Source organism: Aristolochia californica, unplaced genomic scaffold, assembly GCF_029961685.1.
Source record: "Aristolochia californica isolate CCGP_79_NKW_82.1479 unplaced genomic scaffold, dmAriCali1.0.hap1 SCAF_10, whole genome shotgun sequence".
NCBI classification, from domain to species: Eukaryota; Viridiplantae; Streptophyta; class Magnoliopsida; order Piperales; family Aristolochiaceae; genus Aristolochia; species Aristolochia californica.
In genome coordinates this window covers 22,083,436-22,103,924 of record NW_027181771.1, presented here as the reverse complement: position 1 = coordinate 22,103,924, position 20,489 = coordinate 22,083,436, and the positions used below count along the sequence as shown (strand labels likewise).

The 20,489-nt window shown below is 39.2% G+C and overlaps 1 protein-coding gene across 1 annotated transcript; it reads right to left on the bottom strand.

Moving 5' to 3' along the window:
* Positions 1 to 1,321: 1,321 nt before the first annotated feature.
* LOC137941517 (serine/threonine-protein phosphatase PP-X isozyme 2) lies at positions 1,322 to 19,989 on the bottom strand. The gene is made up of 8 exons (XM_068786970.1): positions 19,688 to 19,989; positions 17,667 to 17,819; positions 3,535 to 3,597; positions 3,368 to 3,453; positions 3,121 to 3,196; positions 2,770 to 3,038; positions 2,027 to 2,105; positions 1,322 to 1,809 (listed from the first exon to the last, which is right to left on the bottom strand). Exons 1-8 carry the CDS (start codon positions 19,826 to 19,828, stop codon positions 1,759 to 1,761), a joined length of 918 nt encoding a protein of 305 aa, XP_068643071.1. The 5' UTR covers positions 19,829 to 19,989; the 3' UTR covers positions 1,322 to 1,758.
* Positions 19,990 to 20,489: the final 500 nt, after the last annotated feature.

Genomic DNA, 20,489 nt, shown 5'->3' with positions numbered 1-20,489 from the left:
ATAACCCACATGTTTAGTAAAAAATAGTGAAGGAATTAATGGGCTGGTAGTAAGGCTTTTAGAGCTGGCAATGGGGCCTGGTTTAGTCACAGCATCGTAAATCAAGAAAAAGAAGCAAAAGGCAGAGTTTGGTCCCTTTTTTTCGTACTTTTGCACATGGCTTACAGAGGAGCAGCAAGCAACTGCTTGGTCCACCTACATTCTCTCTGCTTTCTATTTCTCTATCTACTCTTCACCCAATTTTAGGACACATTGCAGGGTATGAGACAGAATGTAGTGGTCCCAGGGTCTGAAAATGTAAATATATAGCAGGTTTCCCAATATTTGCAGAAGCTTCTTGGTTTGTTTGATAAAATTGAGAATTTTTCCTTCGTAATCACTGAATATATGAGTATTTATCTATTCATCTCTTGACAATTAATACTCAATTGAAACTTTAAAAGGCACCTGGATGATCAATTTGGCTCACGGTGCCTGCCATGTCGGCTAGTTCTGGACCACATTCCGGCTTTCATTGATTTCGTGAAAGATGCTCAGAGGTTGGTGAGAGAGATTCTAGGATAGTTGCAAGATTAGGTGACAGACAATCCTCTTTAATAAGGGGTGATGCGACAATAATTGCCAAGAGAAGAAGAGAATGGAACATGTTGGTGGCGATAGCCACGAAGGCTTCGACTATTCAACCGTCAGAACCTACCAAAAAACGGAAAACCAGAGAAACAAAAAATGAAAATCTTAGAGAACAATTCAAACCATCAAATCTGGGCCAGTTCCCATAATGCTTTATTATTAAAATTTCTTAGGAGTCTGTCTGGTCAGACGGTCGGGTTACACTCTTTCCAACCCATGGCTGAATGCATTCCTTTCAGCAGTTTTATCTCATGTCGTTTCCGTCGGTGAACAGAAACTGTACAAACGGCAGTTGCTTCTCAAAAAGGAGAAAATAAGTTTTGCCTTTTTCTTGCTTTCTTGTGTTGAAAGCAATGGCTTGTACAATGAGAAGCTATCAAAGTCAAATTCCCCCCAGTAAGCTCTAAAATCACAATTTGGTTTGGCCGAGAAGCAAGAAATTTGTTCTACATACACTCTGTTATATTGTATTTAACCAGCAAAAAGAAAGGAAAATTGATTAAGATTAGAGAAAGGAATAATCAGATGTGAGCGAGAAAGCACTTGTTAGAGAGAATAGATAATGAGGTAAACAAAGTAAAAAAGCAAAAGATGCTAACTCATGTCTAAAAGTTGTTGGTGCTTTCCAGAACCAAACACTTGTACCAAACAACAGTTTGAAAAATCGCTGTAAAGAAAAAAAGCACAAGTCTTTACCGTCCATAGATAAAACTTGAATTGGAAAGTAGGTACACTTACAAATGGCCCGTTGTCGTATCCTCCTGGCTACATTTTTTCCACTCTTATGGGATGTAAAAAATCCCAGTCCTTCATGACAAACTTATACCTTTTAATGCCTTAAATCGACATAAATCCCCCATTTCTTGAACATCATAACCCAATCACTTTGTGGGTTATATGATCATTTGGCAATTGGGAACGAATCAAGAGGATAAGATACATCTTAAAGTTCTTACATAAAGATATTCACAAGCCCGCCAGTCCAAACTGATTCACACCCTAAGGTAATCAAGCAACTGCCTGCACCACCTGAGCAGCCGAACCATCAAGCCCTCATAATTTACACAATTCCTTTTCCATTTCTGTGATTCGGTTTGGCTGAGGGATGATGAACCTCACAAACTGGTCCTAGAGAAAGTAATCTGGTGCAGGCTTTTTCGAAGGAATCCCTCTTGACTCCTGCATCATACAAACAACCCAAAACCCATTCAAGAAAGCATTAAATTTCCTTAGCTACTGCTTCAAGTCTAGGAACAATAGAGCATAGATGCACTACATTGCGGTCAAGTACCACAAGGTCAGATAGGCAGCTCAAGTGTTCCTAATCTTAGGACATCTTACCACCTATTACTTCCAAAACAAAATAAATTGAAATAGCAATAGGTTGTGTACAAACATGTGGGGCTGCTTCAAACACCCGAAACTGTTTGTTTAGATTTTCATCCAGTTCAAGGATTGCTGCTACATTGCCACATCTGAAAAAAAAACATCAAATAGTGAAAAACTCAAACCACTCATCAACATCCAATCAATAAAAAAAGGTAATCAGCACACAAGAAATAGATATTTACACAAAAATTCCACTGAAAGTAAGAAAAAATTACACACTGCCTCGACATCTATTTCCTTTTTTAAACTAAACCAATACAGTGAAGAAAACGAAAAGTGCTTCTGTAGAAAAGCCATAATATATTTTTTGCAGCATTGACATGTAGGCCCACTATTCTAAAGCAGCCTCTTTTTTTTTAACATGAAAAACAACTTGCCCAATGAGCCCCACATTGATAAAGATAAGCTGCCACCACAGCAGCAGTTCCCCATCAGATCAGCGTACCCTTCAATCCCAAAAAAGTCCATGGTACAGGAGACAATACCTATTTCAAAAGGGTATCCTGCCTTTTCAACAAATGAAATAATATATGTAATGATGGAAAAAAGTGTTTCCAATTCAATTTTACACTAGTACTCATCCTAGCACTCTTGAGTGTGCATGAATGCGTTATGTTTCTAATGGGATGAAGGTAACCTAACAGGGGTGTGCATATCTCCCCATCCTATTCTACGTTTTGAGTTTTAAGAACTTTTCATAAGCTTCATAAGATAAAATCTAAACAAGAAAAAGAAAGAACAGATTGATACCTATAACAATAGTTCGGGGCTGACCAGACTGTCACAATCTGATTATTGAACATCCACTTGTAACCTTCCATCACCAATTGATGGGCACGACAAATATAATCAATGTTATTTGAATGATTAAAAGATGTGACCACATTTCCACCAAACAGGAAACCAGCACCACGTGGGCTTAGACCCCAACCTTCAACAATGTCCTCAGGATCTGACCACAGAAGGTCACACATGGCCCCATCATGAGGTACTTCCTGCTTCCGATCAATCGTCCTAATCTGTTACCACAGAACACACTTCTGTGTCAAAGAAAGCCTCAGAAGGAATAATCAGACAATAGTCAGGAAAGGTGTATCTGACCTGGTCTAATGTGGTTATGGTAGGAGAGAGGCCACCATGGACACTAAATACTCGGTTTTCAATGAGAGCTGAGAGACTGCAGAAAACAAGAAGTAAGTTTATAGTTTTTTGCTTTTCAAAAAACAAAAAGAAGAAGAAAAGATCGCAGTTTTCAAGATTACAGTTTTTTGCTTTTTCAGTCCTACAACATGATAAAAAAGATGAATGACGACTAATTGGAGAGAAAAATGTTGAGAAAAGAGACAACCTTAAGTAATCAAATATATCTGTGCAATATCTCCACACATTTACAGAGCCATATTTTCGAAGGCATTCATCATAAAACCCATACACCTGGTAAAGGAAAGACACTGGTTCGTTTAAGCAAACTTGAACAAAATATACATCAGAAATTTAATTGAATAAATAAAGGACCTGTGTTATCTGCCGACTCTCATGATTCCCTCGTATAAGTGTTATACGATCTGGATATCTAACCTGGAAGGCCCATACATTGCAAAGAGGATCAAGAACACACAAAAAAACAAACAAAAAAAAATAAAAAAAATAAAAAAGCAAGTTAATGGATAGACCAATGACAATTGTTCCACAATACAAACATAATTCCTGAACCAAGCAGAGCTATACAATGATCTTAAACATAGTCAAATATCCCTTTTCTTCCATGCACAATCTTCCTTTGCTTGTGGAGAAGGAGATAATGCTGATGGTATTACTTAGAGGTTTAGCAGAAAAACATTCATGAAAAGTTAAAAAGAAACTGCCACTTCCCAAAACGTTTCACACAATTCAAGGTTTATTCCAGTTACTAGATTGTAACAACTTTTAATGCTCTTCCTAGGTTTCGTAGACAATTTTAAACATCCTCAAAGAATAATAGAACAGTTACAGTTTCTTTACTCCCTGCCCACATATCACTTCACAACTGAAATGGATTTTTTTTTTTTTATGAAATGTGAATTTAATTAAGAGAAACAAAAGGAACTAACTCCTAACAACAAGAGATTACAAGGAGGCTTCTTGCTTGGCTAGAGCATCAGCCACAGAATTTGCTGATCTCGGAATGAGAGACCAGAAACACTCCAAGAGATTTACAATATCCAAAACTTCAAAAAAATCATCCCAGTGACGCCACGGAGGAGTAGAGGCATGCTGGCACCAACCTATCACCACCTTAGAGTCTCCCTCGATCAGGACAGGAATGGATTTTATAACTATTAAAACTCAAATCTTGACAAAAAGAAAGTAAAAAAAAAAAAAGCTAGAACTTCATTCAAATGGGAAAAAAAGGAAAATACAATTAACAAGCAAGCCTAAAACTAAGGCAAGCAAATAGACAACAAAAATTAAAAACAGCCACAGAAAATGCCCAAAAAAGAAAAAGATAAAGCAATAATCAGCCCAGATCCATGAGATATACAGCAATCTAGGTATTTTGGCACTTAGTATAAAGAAGTCAGAAGCTATTCCTTTTCGGAAGGAAGAAATTGATATTTAGATAAATCTTCCAAAAAAAAAAAAAAAAAAAACAGTCAACCATTTCTAAACAGCACCTTCGAATTCAGATAAGGCTTAGATTTTTTTATGAGGTAGTACCACTTTATCTTTTTTTTTTCCTGATGAATATTCCCATTACAAAGGAGAACAAAAATACAAGAGTCACCAATCCAGAAAAAAGGCTAGGAGGCTATAAAATACATCACTTAAGAAACATTCCTATATAACTGGGACCACACACGACAAGTTGGTAATAAGCCCCAATTTTAGCCATGCATTTGAAACACTATTAGCAAATGAAGGGTGTGCAGCCACAAGATGGATCTGGGCAAACAAGGTCTTCCATGTCTTTGCAGAAGTGACTAAGCTGCCACTGACAATCAACCTTCTGACCTTCACCAACCAACCACCACCTTAAAAATGGTATCAAGTGGGTATTCTCTAAAAGTATAGACCATGAAGGAGAGCTCCAATATCAATTCATTGAGATGTTGATTAGCCAAAGGCCTGGAGTGGGTGAGCATAATTTTACAAAATGAGTCTCAAGATGACATATTCCCTCTTAGAAATAACATTAAAATTCACTTTGATAACCATTTAGATGGTTGCACCAATAGACAAAGGATGAAGACGTGTGAGGGGACGCCATCAGCAATAGAGAAGTCTTCCAAGGTGCAAAAGAGATCATGGACACTTGTAAAGACCAACCCTTAATTTTATATATTTATGGAAATGAAAGGGTCATTTCCAGCCCTTGCAGCCCTTTTGTGTATAGACTATAAAATATAAGTAATTCAACTGCTTTCCAAATGAAATAGAATAACATAATAATATACATTATCCCTTTCTTAGCCATTAGATGAGTGTTGCAAGATGTTCATTTTCTTTTAAATTTTGAATCCTTCATATAAGCCAGAAATATTAAAAAATGTGTTCAAGAACCATAGTTCAAATAAAAGTCTTACCTACCCCTCGAGACACCGATCCTTCAGTATGCAAATATTTCCATCTGCTTTTGAGATGGTACTGTTGATGAAATCTTCAATATGAAGGCTCTCCTTGCTGTCTAAGAATCGTTTTGGGCCAAAAGGGTTAATTGGGGCAAGTCTACATGTCTTGGAGCAAGGTCGATAACTTTCCAATCTCTTATTTGCACATACCTAGTATTTATTGGAGCTTTGTTGTACAACTAGGAGTGATTTCCTTCTCCCATATTTGTTTTATCCAAGTTAGGTCTCTATGTTCTTTTTATTCCCCAATTTGAAGGGGAAAAGTAACAAAAAAAAAAGTACAAGAAAGAGGTATTTTATTCCATTCTACATGTTGTGGTAAATTTTATATGATTAAGAGTATCCAAATAAGGGGGAGAAAAAATTGAAGAATTTTGCATTTATGAAGAACTTTTTCAGCCAAAGAAGATTGAAGACCAAAAATCTTTTTCATTGCAAACCAAAGTTATAGACTCCAGTCTGAGAGGGAGTGTTGAGGACCTAATTCACCATTCAAGTTGAGGACCTAGTTGCTCATATAATGATCAATTGCTCCCACGTCCCTTATGAGGTCAATTCCTTACCCGACCATTTATCAAAATTGGGCCATGTTCAACCTGATTTAGTGGTTAACTCTGCTTGCTCTTATATTGATTCTTAAATTTTTGGTCAGCTGGCCTCCGACCTGCTTGTTGTAATCTTTTTTCTCTTTTTAATAAAACTTGCTCTTTTTCAGAGAAAGTGCAACCAAAAATGTAATTTTTTTCTCTTTTAATAAAAAAAAAAATCCATCTGACCCTGAGGCTTTGTTAGACTATAAGGCTTTCAAAGCTACTTCTTATCTTCCAACAAAAAAAAGGGCTTCAAACTGCTGACACCTGGAGGGAGTGACTTAAGCTGCAAAATTTGAGCTATAGGCCTTTGCAGTACTTCTTCCACACACAGCCCTTTCAAAAATTCAAAGAATTGCTATATCCGCTTACATTGATGTTAGATTCCTATCCACTGTAAAAGATGCGATTTTGTTTCTTCTTTGAGAGCTGATGCACAACCTGAATTTTGTCACATGGATCCCCAATGACATTCGTATCTGCAGGACATCAAGTCTATGGGACGTTATATGCAAGCAAAAAGGCCTCCTAGACAGCAACTTAGGATCTCATATGCAGAGGGAAGTAATTCTGGAGAGAACTTTGGGTGGGTGGCAAGAGCCAAATAAAGAGATTTGTATTGATTTGATTTTTCAAATGACTACAATTTAAAGACCGACTTCTTGAGCCATTTCTGCTCTCTATTCTTTGTGGAATTAAAGTTGAGACTTCTCTTAGGTGGACTTGGACTCTTCAGATATATTGAACCAAGACTGCTTCTTTGTTCTTCAGTCTTCTCATTGGAATAACCCACATGTGGTTCCCTTAAGGAGTGAAACTCCTTGCTGGTATTCATAGCCCCAGAAGGTCCACATGGGTTGTGGAGGATAGAAGAATAAGTCAGTAACGCCCCCATGTGGACTCAGTAGGATTGAGTCTCAAAGTAGAGTACAGTTAGGGATATGTGTAGGTCAAGTAGTAGAGTCCACTTCAGAGCAAGAAACCAAGTTGACTGGCACAAGGAGTTTCACTCCTCCAGGGAAGCCACATGTGGTCTATTGCAACAAGAAAAAGAAAGAACAAAGAACAATCTTTAGTTCAATATATCTAAAGAATCCAAGTCCTAATAATAGAGAGTAGAGATTGCTCAAGTCCATCTATAAATTGTAAGCTTTGTGAGCCATTTGAAAAATTAAATCAATACAAATCTATTTGTTTGGTTTATGCCACCCCAAGGCATCCGATAAACGATGACAGGTCACTAAGCGGTTAACCATCGATTCAAGGGTTACAATCAAGTGTATTGAATCTCACCAGCTCAATCATTATTCCAAAAAGGAAGACCTCCGGCAAAGGTACTTGTCCTTGCCACTACCATCCACTTTAGTCACCCACTTCCTTACCAGATTTTCACCTCACCATACTTCACCCACGAGCTCCACTTCACCCTTCCTAGTTGAGACCTAGCTCATTGGGAACCAGCGCTCGATCACTCTCCCCTCTAGATAACCTAATCTAGTTAGGAGACTTAACTCCTTCCACTTAAACACTTCTTTTTCTAAACCCCATGCCTATTGAGGAGCTCTTAACCGCCAATTGATTAAATTAGAAACCCTCTCCTCCCTCACTTTCCTAAAATACCCCTTATCCCATGCCACTTCCTCTATCACTTTCTATTTCCACCTTAACTCCCTAAGTGGTCTCCTAAGCAACCTATACCCTCTCTAACTCTTCTTACCCACCCTAATCCACATCCTAACCTCCTAAATAGCTTCCTTGGCCATCACACTCTCACATCCTCTCCTCTAGCCTCTCCTCACTCTGGATCTCTTTCTCTCTCTAACTGATCTTTCTCTTCCCAAACTAGCCCCATTCGACCCTTTAACCTATACACCTCCACTCTCGCCTACCCTATACACACATTAGGACACAACCCAGCAACTAAACCTTAACCTAAGTCTCTTCACTCATCCCTTAGGCCACACGAACCCAAAATCCTGTTCGCTTCTCACCGCAGTCAAAACTTTATCATTCAAAGTTCCATGTAAAAACTCATTGCTCTCTTATACGGGCATTTCCAAAAACACTATAAGCCTCTGAACTAAACCCCCATGCCTTTGCATGAAACCCAAGATTGTAGGAATTGGTGGACATGTGGAGTAGGCCACCAAAACTCTGATCCAACCAAAGACTAGGTACTTCCTACCAAAGCGTTTCTTTCTTTTCTCTATCTCCGCATCCAACTTCCCCACTACCCTACACCCAACCAAGCAACTTCCAAGACACACACTTGTCGAGTAGGAAACCATCAACCCAGCAAGTGCTCAATTCCTTGGTTATCTTCCTTTCTATCAAGATGACCGAGGAAAATGCCCTCCAAGAGCTAAGGCCAGCTTCAAGGAAGACATGGACCAACTCAACCGATGCATGGATCAGCTCAACCATGAATTCAAAGACCAGCTTGAGGTTGTGAAAAAAGATACATGAGGACAGCCAAGAAAACAACAGCTAGATTGCAAAGATGATGCAAAAGTGGTTCCAGCCCTTTTGGCAAAGGTAAGGGCCCCACAAAACCTGAAGGGAATCCTCTTAGGTCAGAAGTTTCCCAACCAGCTTCACAAGAGGTTCCACAGTTGACAAAAGAAGCCCAATGGCCATCAAAAGTGTGGCAGCCCATCTCCCTGACCAATCAAAGCATCATACCAGGAGTTAAGGCTGTCAATTTTATCCAATTATCCAATTTCCCTTCTGCCATTTATAAAACAGAACTGGTATGAAAGAAAAAATTTACCCATATGTGTAATCCAGAAATTTTACCCATTTATTAAACAGAACAGAATCTAGTAATACCTTATTCCATACCCATTTACCAGATTACCGATTAAATAAGGGTATTATTGTAATTTTTACATACCTGTGCGGGGAGGACCTTATTATGCATAATATTATATTACTTTTTACAATCTTTCGACATTAAAAACACATTGAAATGTTTTTTTTTTTTAAAATCTCTATTTTATTATTATTATTATTTACTATGTTTTGTTTAATGCCAATAACAGAGTAAATAAACGGACTTCAAAATTAATCAGCGGAAACGGACATGGAATTGTGGAATTATAATCGGAATGGTATATAGAATAACCTTATTCTGTTTCATTCGTATACCGTTTGTACTCCTACCTGGAGTCCCAACTAGGACCGCTTGGGTAGAGTTTCCAACGTTTAGCTGTGCAATAAGAGAAGATCCAAATAGCTAGATTTACAAGGTAGAGAAATTGTTCCACTACTAGAACATGAAGGAGCATAAGATGACATTGACAACTTCTCACTTTGAAGGAGATGTTGCTCACTAGTTCAAGTATTGAGAGGGATCTAACAACAGTCTCTCTTGGCTAGAATTGAAGAAAGCTCTACATGTTCAGTTCAGTCCGATTAAATATATGTAGCTTCAGCAATTTCAAGAACACAAATTTGGTTGCATTTTGAAAGGCTAGCCACTTTAGTGAACAAGTGGCCAGAGAATGCCCTAGTAGGACGGCTCATGAGTGGTCTACAAGAGGAAATTAAAGATAAAAAAGTTTGCACCTCAAGATCTTCTCCAAGCTATTGGACTAGCCCCAATGCAGGACGTGGAGTTCAAGAAGGGCAAGCAAAGTGGAAGGGCATTTCCGACATGAGCCCCTGGCACTATTGGACCCGCCCCTACCACCCGCACCATAGTCAAGCTCAGCACCAGCACAACCCCAAGGGTCCCTATCAAGAAGCGAACATGGCCAAAGATGCAAGCACGATGAGAAAAAGGCATGTGCTATAATTGTGACGAAAAGTTCACTTAGGACACAAGTGCAAACAGCAACAACTCTTCATGCTCGATCTCAGAGAAGAAGAGATAACAAAGGAAGAAATCCATGAAGCCAAAAATGACGAAGAGCAACCACCACCTCACCTCTTCCAGATGAAGATTTTGCAACAACTGTTACAACACAAACCCAAGCCTTTTTGGCTCAACAAGCTCATCCACTACCAGCACATCACCTTCCTCATCAACACGAAGACCAATTGGAACTTCTTGAGTATCAACCTTGCCCTCAACTTCAAGCTGCCAATCAAGCCAGCAACCCTTTTGGCAGTATGAAAACAAACGAGAGTCGCATGGCTTCTAAGCACACAACACAGACAAGGTTCACCCTTGTCCAACCATGCCACACTTTTGAAGACACCTTCAACCAAATGACCCAGCTAGACCATGAGCTAGTGCTCGGCATTCAAATGGCTAGAAAGGTTTGATGACACCATTTGGAATTTTGCAGAGTGATCAATGATGGTAAGTGTGTCTGCATCAAAAGAAAATAGATTGAAGAAGACCCAGTTCAGAAGAAATCTGTGAGCAGCAAGAAGTGAACAAGATTTCGGATGATGAAGACCATAAGGAGTTTGAAGAAGGCCATGATGAGTATGATGTAGGGTGAAGAGATCAAGTGTTACAATTCCACTTGCATGCAATGCCTACGAGGATAGAGAATGACCTTAGATACCAAGTAGAATCTTTGCATGAAAGATTTGGAACAGTTTTTACGTGAAACTTCCACAGAGAACGATAAACTGGGCAGAAGGTAAAATTTGGGTTTATTTGTTCTCACACTTATAGAATTGGATTGTGGACTCAAAACAAGAAACAAAGATTATGGTTACATAGATGGGAGAGTGACAACACTGTAGGCTTTATGGCGATCTGATGGGTGTAAGATAGGAAAAGAAGCATTTTGGGATTATTGGTCAAGGACAGCAATAAGAGAAGTTTTTAGGGTTTTTTGGGTTATGTAGACAGGTTATGGGGGTTTATATAGACTTGGGAGAACTCTAGGACATGGACAAAGACTTCTAAATGGATTAGAGAAGCATTGGAGAAAAAAGGATGTGATATGAATAAGAAACAAAACCATTCTAAAGTAGGCGCCAAGTTGGGAACCAAGAATAGAAAGTTTCTTGTTGGCATGGAAAGGAGAGACTTGAGGAGCAAGTCTCAGACTCTTTGGGGGGAAAGTGGACTCTTGTTTAGGACGTAGGGATTCTTGACAAGAATGGGAAACTCAGAGTCAGATGTAAATAGGTAAGTACTGATAAGAAGGTTGCCAATCTCCTCACTAAAGTAGACTTTCCAAATTTAGACACAAATGATGACATAGGGATTCTTGAGAAGAATGGAAAACTCAGAGTCAGATGTAAATAGGTACGTACTGATAAGAAGGTTGCCAACCTCCTCACTAAAGTAGACTTTCCTAATTTGGACACAAATGGTGGGATATACTTTGACTAGAACCAGAACATTTTGCTAGGGACTCATAGGTGACTGAATGGATAGTTAGACTCTTAGAACCGAGAGGAACTAGTGATAGCTCGTGTGAGAGAAAGTTAGTCTAGAGAGACACTCCTTTAATATGTAACTCACAAAGAGACAACCACACTCATGAAGACTAACACAAAGACAACTGACTCTAGCTGAACACTGAAACAATGACTCTTTACTGGGACCAGAGATTAAGACAGGAATAATCTCACGAGATAAAGTAATCTTAATGATAATACTTTGCCACTAAGTAATCAATAAAATAAACTATGCACAAGTAAATTACTCTAGGCACTAACCAAAGACTGGACTAGGACAATAGGATAGTCAACTGAAGGCGCTTATCTTTGCCAAGGATAGAACCACTTCGGGGACACATGGAGTCGGTGAGTCCCTTACATAGATAGACACTATTGAATCGGGGGCTAGCCACCTGAGTGACCTTTAGACCTTTGGTCAAACGCCTTGGATTAGTCATAGCTAGATAAAGAGAAAGTTGTATTCAATTGGATGATTTGATTGCTGAGAGCTTACATATTTATAGTGCTCGAGTAGCTAGCACTACTTCTCTTCTATCTATGTGGGACTAAAGAGTTTATATCTAACTTAAACACCAAGCAAACTATCTTCTAGATGCTTCTGCTCTATGCCTACCTTATGTGGCTTTATTGGAGAGTTTCCTCTTCCTTTTTTTTTTTTTTGAAATGATGCTGATTTTTATCAAGACAAAAGCTCAAAAGAGCATATTACAAAGGAGGGAATCCTTCCCGTACAATGAGAGATTGTTGGGAAGTTCCGAATTTAGCCAATTTATCAGCCAAAGAGTTGGCTGATCTAGGAATGAGATTCCAATTACCAATGCAAAGAAGATACAATGTCGGCAATACTATCAGTGATGGGTCAGTGGCACCAAGGGGGGAGGCTGTCTTTGGAATACCAACTAATAACGGTCTTCGAGTCACCTTCAATGATTAACTTGCCATGGAGACGATCTCTGAAGATTTGGAGGCCGAACAGCAGAGCACTAACTTCAGCAGTATTAGAATTAGCAATGCCCACCAGACCCGCATAAGAAAGAATGGGGTCTCCATTGTGACCTCTAAATATACCACCTGCTCCTGCTGGACCAAGACATCCAATAGCACTACCATCAAAATTTAGCTTTATGCAGTCACTGTGGGGGAGGGTCCCAGATAACCATTCTAGGAGCTCTGCTAGGGCCAGACATATGAGCGATCAAATTCCAATTTTCCCGAAGGGAAACCCCTGAAAGAGTGGCAAAATCCTTCTTTGTATGAAGCCAGCTCGAGATGAGGCAGACGGCATGAGAAGCCGTGTTATCTGGGGTACTAGCTTTGGAGTTGAATCCTCTTCCTCAAGCCTTAGATGTGGACAGTTCTACTATAACTGAAACACTACTTAAGCAAAGAGACATGCTGAAATAAAAATACTACTAATTGAATCTATTGGATTAATCTAAATCCCGCACAAGGCTGAATTCATCCTTCCCTCTTCTAGGCAACCTCCACAACATGGTGAAGCCTTCTGAGGCTGTCTAGGGATGAAATGGGGGTAGAGTCAAGGGCTAGGAAACTGGGTTCATAACATCAAGACCCACTAGTTGGAAGATTTGAAAGGTTTAAGCTTACCGTCATAAGAAAATTACCATCAAGTCGAACCTTCACGACAATGTCCATGTCAAGAGGGGAGAATTGTTACAATCCCCTATTCACAGGCCCAAAAGGTCCATGTGGGTTGTGGAGGATGGTTAGAAGAACTATAATAGCTTTGCATGGGCCCAATAGGATAAAGTCTCAAAGTAGAGTCCTATTAGGATTATATGTAGGCTAAGTAGGACAATCCATTTCAAAGCAAGAGACTAATCAAACTGGCACAAGGAGTTCATTCCTCAAAGAAAGCCACACACGAGTTACACTAACAAGAAGACTGAAGAACAAAGAAGTAGTCTTGGTTCAACATATCTAAAGAGTACAAGTCCCAATAGGAGAAGCCTAACTCTAGTCCCACATAGAATGGACAGCAAAAATTGCTTAAGAAGTGAGTCTATAATTGTTTCTCACATGATAAGAGCTTATCGCAGGATCAAACATTCTTTTGGCTTAAAAAATTGCTCAAGAACAAAGCCAGAACAAAATAAAAAGGGTGACTTAGGCAAAGAGAACTACTGTTACAATGAAAGATTGGAGGGAGACTCCTTGCTTGGCCAGTGAGTCAGCTATAGAATTAGCTAACCTAGGAAAATAAGATCAAATACAATCAGAGGAATTTACAACATCCATAACTTCATGAAAAGTTGTCCAATGATGCCATGGGAAGTTGGAAGCTAAGGAGCACCATCCAATTACGACTTTGGACTCACCTTCAATATGGAGCTTGTCACTAAACTGGTTGAGGAAGAGGAGGCCTTGAAGCTTAACTAAGTCCAAATCGGAAATTCCAAGGGGAACCACGAAGGAGAGCAGCATACAGCCATCCCAATTTCTAATTACCCACTTAAAGCCCGCGATACCTGAATTGTTGACAGTGAATCCATCAAAGTTTAGTTTAAGGAATCCAGAAGCACAAAGGGGTCATTCTTCCATGACCAAAGGCTAAGATGGACCAAACATATGGGCAATAAGGCACCAATTCTCTCGACCAAAGACACCTCTAAGGGTTTCCAAATCTGGCCTCATGTGAATCAATGCAGTTATCATCCCAATTATTTGAATCTTGACTTCCTCAATTTGGAGAATTTGTCATTGAATCTCCTATTGTTTCTCTCTATTAATAGACCCCACGGAAAATGAGCAATACAAGCTGAGAAAAGACCTTTCCCAGGCCTAGCAGGCAACAGTCGTGGCTTATTTGGCTAATCATGTGCATGTTGTCTAAAATGCAGTAGTTGAACCCTATCTAATGGAAGAAGCAACTCCAAATTTGCCAACATAGGGACAAAGGCAAAAGGTGAGAATTGATTCCTCAATCTCCCCACAGAGGTTGTAGAAGTGATTACGGAGCCAGGTTTCTACGTCTTCACAAATTGTCAACCATGAGAGCACAAATAGGAACAACACTCCAAAGAAAGAAGAGAACTTTAGGGGGTCCAATACTTTCAAAGTAATGGCGGCCCTATAGGAATGAGAATTGCCACAATTCTTTAGGTGTCTAAAGGGCACAGAAACTTCAAACTTACCCTTGTCATTCCAAGACCAAACCATCCTATCTTCCAAGTTGAGCCCAATTCTTATTCCTCTCGGAAAGGTTAGAAGATTACTGATGTCAAGACCTCCGCATCAAACAATCCTCTTTGAACACTTAGGTCCCAATCCCCTTGAAGTAGCCAATTTTCCAAAACAAGAGTTGATGAGTTAGAAGCTAGGGAGAATAACCACAGCCATATGTCTTTCAAGGATTACTCTCCAACCCATGAATCCTCCCAGAACCTCACTAGTTGATCATTGCCAATGTAAAATCAAGTTGCTACATGGAATTAGCTTTGAAGGCGATAAAGAACTCACCATAGAGGGGATGGGCAATGTTTGCTTCCTCCAAAAGTCCACCATCTAGAGTTCCAGACAATATTCTTTTTGACATTTTTCATCCACATGGTTGATGATAAATTTTTGAATCTCCAAAACCACCTGAGAAGGAGTGCTAGGTTCATCTACTTAATGCTCCAAACTCCCAAATCTCCAAGACACTTGGGCTTGCAGACATTGGCCCAGCTAACTAGATGGTTCTTAAATCTGCTTTTTTGTCCCTCTCCACAAGAAGGTCCTCTTCATCTTTTTATTCTGTTGAAGGCATGGCTGGAGCAGAGGAGGAAGGACATGTACTAATTCAGCAATTCGGCCAGAAATTTAGGAGAGTGAGCCTCCCAACTTTAAATAGCAGACGTCATTTCCAAGTAGAGGGCCAAGCTTCCATCCTCTCAAGGTCCGAGGTCCAGAGGTTTTTATTTGGTCGTCTATCAAATAAGGGTAGGCCAAGATAGGTGGAAGGGAGGTAGGAATTTGAGCACCCCAGATAACTAGCAAAGGAATGAAGCAACCCATCTGCTCGATTAAATGCAATCAGTGTTGTTTTCTCCCAGTGACGATCTCAAACAGGTGGAGAAGGGCCCTTATTCTACCATTTTTTCCATGGTTCCTTCACAAATGCAGATGGTGTCATCTGCAAATTGGAGAAGGGAAATATTAACATGTTCCTCCTCTACAATTGGTCAAGTCTATACCCTCATTTTTGCAACATAATACACTAACGATAGGTATTCACCAACCAGGTTAAAAAGGAGACGAGAAAGGGGGTCCCCTTGTTATATTCCTCTTGATCCTTTAAAGTGGCTGCATGTTGTCCCATTGGGGAAAAGATAAGTGGTTGATGAAATGCAGCTTCTAATCCGGGAGCTCCATCTTTCACCAAATCCCATAGACTCATTATATCATCCAATAGATTCCAATTTTCGTGATCGAAAGCTTTTTTGAGATCCAACTTAATTATGACCCCAAGCTTCCTATCTTTCTTGAATTGATCAGCAAGTTCATGCCCTCTCACAACCGAATCCAATATGTTCCTCCCTTTAATGAAAGCGCTTTGGCTGTTGTGAATTATGAGGGGGAGGATGACTTTGAGAGGGGTAGTCTAGGTGCTCTATTTCGGGTGGGTTATCCTACAGAATAAGGTCAGGACAGAGGAGTCTGAGATTATCAGTAAATGTATGCCATCCAAAACCATCCACAATGGTCTCTGGGATGTAGATTTTGGCCATTATCATGTCCTTGCAATCTTGGCTTCCCAAAATCTCAGTGTTGGAAGATGGAGAAACTGGAGGCAAATTGACCTGTCCAAATCTCCCTGGTCTTGGCTCCACTATAACGATCCTTACAAGTGTTGCATAACTGCTTGATGAAGTTTGTAGAAGCCTCCACCGAGATGCTGATGAAAGATTTTTTATCTTCATTCCTTATCACGACTCAGATTGTGGAATATAGTCTTGAGCTCCATTCTTGTATGGTGATAACAGTTGCCTCGTATGAGTGCGAGAAGTGTTTGAGCCCTCGCCTATCTTCTTTGCTTTTTGGTCTTTTCTTTCCTGAACTCTTTGCCACCCTTCTTCCTCCTTGCTTTGGTTCTTAGTCACCAAAGTCTCATGTTGCGCCTTGCCCTATCGGAATTTACCTCTCTCTCTCTCTCTCTCTCTCTCTCTCTCTCTCTCTCTCTCACACACACACACACACATTGCTTGCCTCTAAAATATTTGTCGGTTTGGGAGCAAGCTCAACTTCTATTGAGTTGATTAGTTGATAGAACTTAAAATGTTTGTCTAACCGATGTTTCCAAGTCTTATATGTAGAAAGTCAAAGTATATAACCTTTAGGGATCCAATCTATTTTCCATTTTCAAATGTTTTAGCACTCCTTATCATACTAAAACTGCTACAAGTGAATAATCTAGTTAAGGAGGTCTGTTGATCATACCAGTCAAACAGAACTTTTCTCTCTCTCTCTTTCTCGTCACTCTTTCTTTTATATTTGAACTCTTTGTAATAGACAACAGAAAGTTGTGCAATGGCTGAAAGTGCATGGTTTTCAAGACAACATGAGACATCCATTGACTCTGATCACATATTTGGCAAGAAACCCAACCGATTGACCCAAAACAGGAGTTCTAGTGTCCCTAACAGCTGATACTGAGCATATGGCTTTATCATAACTTTAAATAGAGGTGAACTCCCCAAAAATTCATGAATTATTGCACATAATCAACAGTCTCATTGCAAGTCTTCAGGAAAAAATGTTTTGTAGTTCACAAGGAAAACGATAATAAATAGCCAGGACATTTGTAACAACATTTAAGCAATAACAGACATGCATATGGTAACACAACCTCTCTCCATTATAAAAAAAATACAACATCCGGACCAGAATGAATAAAATTGCATGAAGTACAAGAAGCAAATACATGACTAGCATTAAAAGGCTCACATTTCCAAAGAAGCTATCAGTTTTATTTTCATTTTCTTTATTTTTTCAACTAGGTCAAAATTTATTTGGTTATCTCTAGAGAAAGAGAGAAAGTAGACTCCTATTTAGAAGAAAAAAAAACAAGGAAGAGTACCTTAAGGGCAAGAAGAAGCAAAAATGTTTCAACTGAATAAAATCCTCGGTCAACAAAATCACCAAGGAACAAGTAGTTTGTCTTTGGACAATCTCCTCCAACTTTGAATAGCTCTTTCATGTCATAAAATTGACCATGAATGTCCCCGCATATCTACAGAACCAGATCCAACCTTCATCAATTAGACTATCCATTTTAAGATTCTCTAGAAACATAATCAGTTCATCACCTTCAAAAAGACATGCTCACTTAAAAAATAATATTTTCAATATTGTACACATAAAAAAATGTCAACAAACAAAACTGTCACCAAGATAGACAAAATCTTCAAATTTTTCTAAGATGCTTGAAAAACATCTCCCATTATGCTATCATATGTGATGCCAACGAAGCCATTTTCTTGCTCAGAAAATTCCACTGGAGTGCCACTCACAGGGCAGAGTAGGACATCAGATAAATGATGATTTGTCTTCTCCTTCAAGTTTCCTCAATTCTCACCCACAGCAGATTAAGGGCTTCACCCAGGTTACATTGTCGTATGTAGTAAAGAGTCTTAAAGAATGCCAAAGGATCCTCCTTAGACATTAATTTTTCCTCAATATGGATCAGGAATGCCTCACTTTTCCCAACTTTCCCCAAAAGAAACTCAATGTATTCAGAGACAAGCTTTGAAGAGGTACATGCAACTTCTAAATTCAATCAGGAGATTAAGACCAAGACACCATTGAATAACGGCATAGCCAGATCAGTTTGATGGACACAACAGCATAATGTAAAAAACTCATCTCAAATCATTGATTGCCAAAGAAATAATTCGCAATGGTTTCCTTATAAAGCTTAAAGTGTATCCCATGTTTCGTAAGGCAGCCGTTTGCTGCCAAAGATTCAGTAAAATGCCATTTTGGCCTTTCTCTCATGCACTACAAGTTTCATCTATCAAAGGAAAAACCTCTGACTTACACTGTAACAATTTTATGCATCACTACTAGTCTTTTCTCTATTTTAAAGCTCACAGTGTAAATTTTTACCACAACATAATATGTTTACTTAGAGAAAGGCAATATCTACTGCTAAGTGACATTTAAACTATTCTGTGCAGATGAGAGACTAAATTCATCTAGAATCAATCAATTTGCAATACCATGCCATGATGGCACTGAATGCCAGAAAAACGCATGATCTATTAAACAGGTGTCATATCCAATAGAGAATGAACATAGGAATCTAGTAATAACCGTAAACTTCCCAGCATAGGCTTGTGTGGTGTAGTGTAGGAAGGTTGAGAGTTTTAGGTATGATGAAATTAGCTAAGACTGGCATATGAATATATTTCAATTAGTCTCTGAATTTTTTATTGAACTTCAATTGCACATTTTTAACAGAAATTATATAAATGTAAATTAAAGTTATTTTTTATATCCAGTTCATAGAACTCTCGTTGATAGTACTCTTCATTAGACTAAAGGTAACTCATACTTGGTTCATGTTATTCTGCTCTTCTCTACTTATCCATTGGAAACAACAGCGCTTTATTCAATATATCAGAACCAACGGGAAACTGTAACCGATACTAGCAACCAAAGTTTGAAGTGGTTTGTTCTTCACAAACGACTCCTCAGCAGATACTATCTGCTCCGGCTCATCGGACACAACCACGCGTTTAACAAGGACAAAACTTAACGAACAAAACGCTTTCTTCAATGTGAATGAACTACATTAGCATCTTGAACTATCACAATAAAAAATCCAGATGCTCTAAAGCAAAAACAGAAAAAAAACAAAATTTATTCAATATAAAAAACCAAAATTACGCACCAAACAAAAGATATTCTCCTAACCACATGTAAAACGTAAAAGTAGGGAAACGCAGGAACCAATTGCTGTCAAGTGCCAGAAAAGCCAAAAAAAACCTCGAATTCAAGACAGAAAAGGAGACGCATGATTCGCATGAACTTAGGGCCTTATGCCGTATCATTGAGCTTTACAGAAAGAGAAATTTTAAAGGAAGACCGATGTATTACCGTGACCGGAGCATCCACCCTTTGGACATTGCTCTCTTCCACTAGGATCTCCATCGCCTTGAGACACAGAGCTTTCACCTCGGATTCTTTGAGGGCTTCGCATTTCTTCAGCTGCTCTATCTGCCTGTCCAAATCTGACATCTCGGTTGTCAATACGCCTAGAGCAGCTGATTTACTACTCCGCGGAAAAAAATTACTCGAACGCCTCCCAAAGAAAGGAGACTCAGAGCACACAGTGCTCTTCTGAAGTAACAGAAACTGAGCTTATTAAGAGCTCGCTTTTTTATTTTTTCTGTTAGGCCGCAAACATGACAGGGAGGGCCTTTTCCCACTCCTAGGAAGGGTTGTAAACGCATCCGGATTTTATTCGGATCCGATTCAAATCTGGATCTAAAATGTAAGATAATATCCAAAAAAATCTTCTTTTGAATCTTATTCGGATATTTGGATCCAAATAAAAGGTTTTGGTATATATTCGGATCTGAAATTCAACAATCTCCTTAAAATTTCCCCGATTTTTTCCTCTCAGTCCCAGCCCTAACCCCATTTCGTTCTTGTCCTTTCGATTCTCACTTTACCTAACAAGCAACCCTAAACACCATCACTCCACCATACCAGCTCTCTCAATTCGCCCTTTTCAGAAATATCGACCATGACCTTGACGGCGGTCTCCCCCTAACTGTGCGGGTACCGGGATGGCAATGGGCTTTTCTTGTGTCGGGTCCTACAATGCCTTGATATGAAACTCTTTGGGAGAATGTTCTTCTTATTGTCCAACACAAATCAATGAACTCCACTTTCA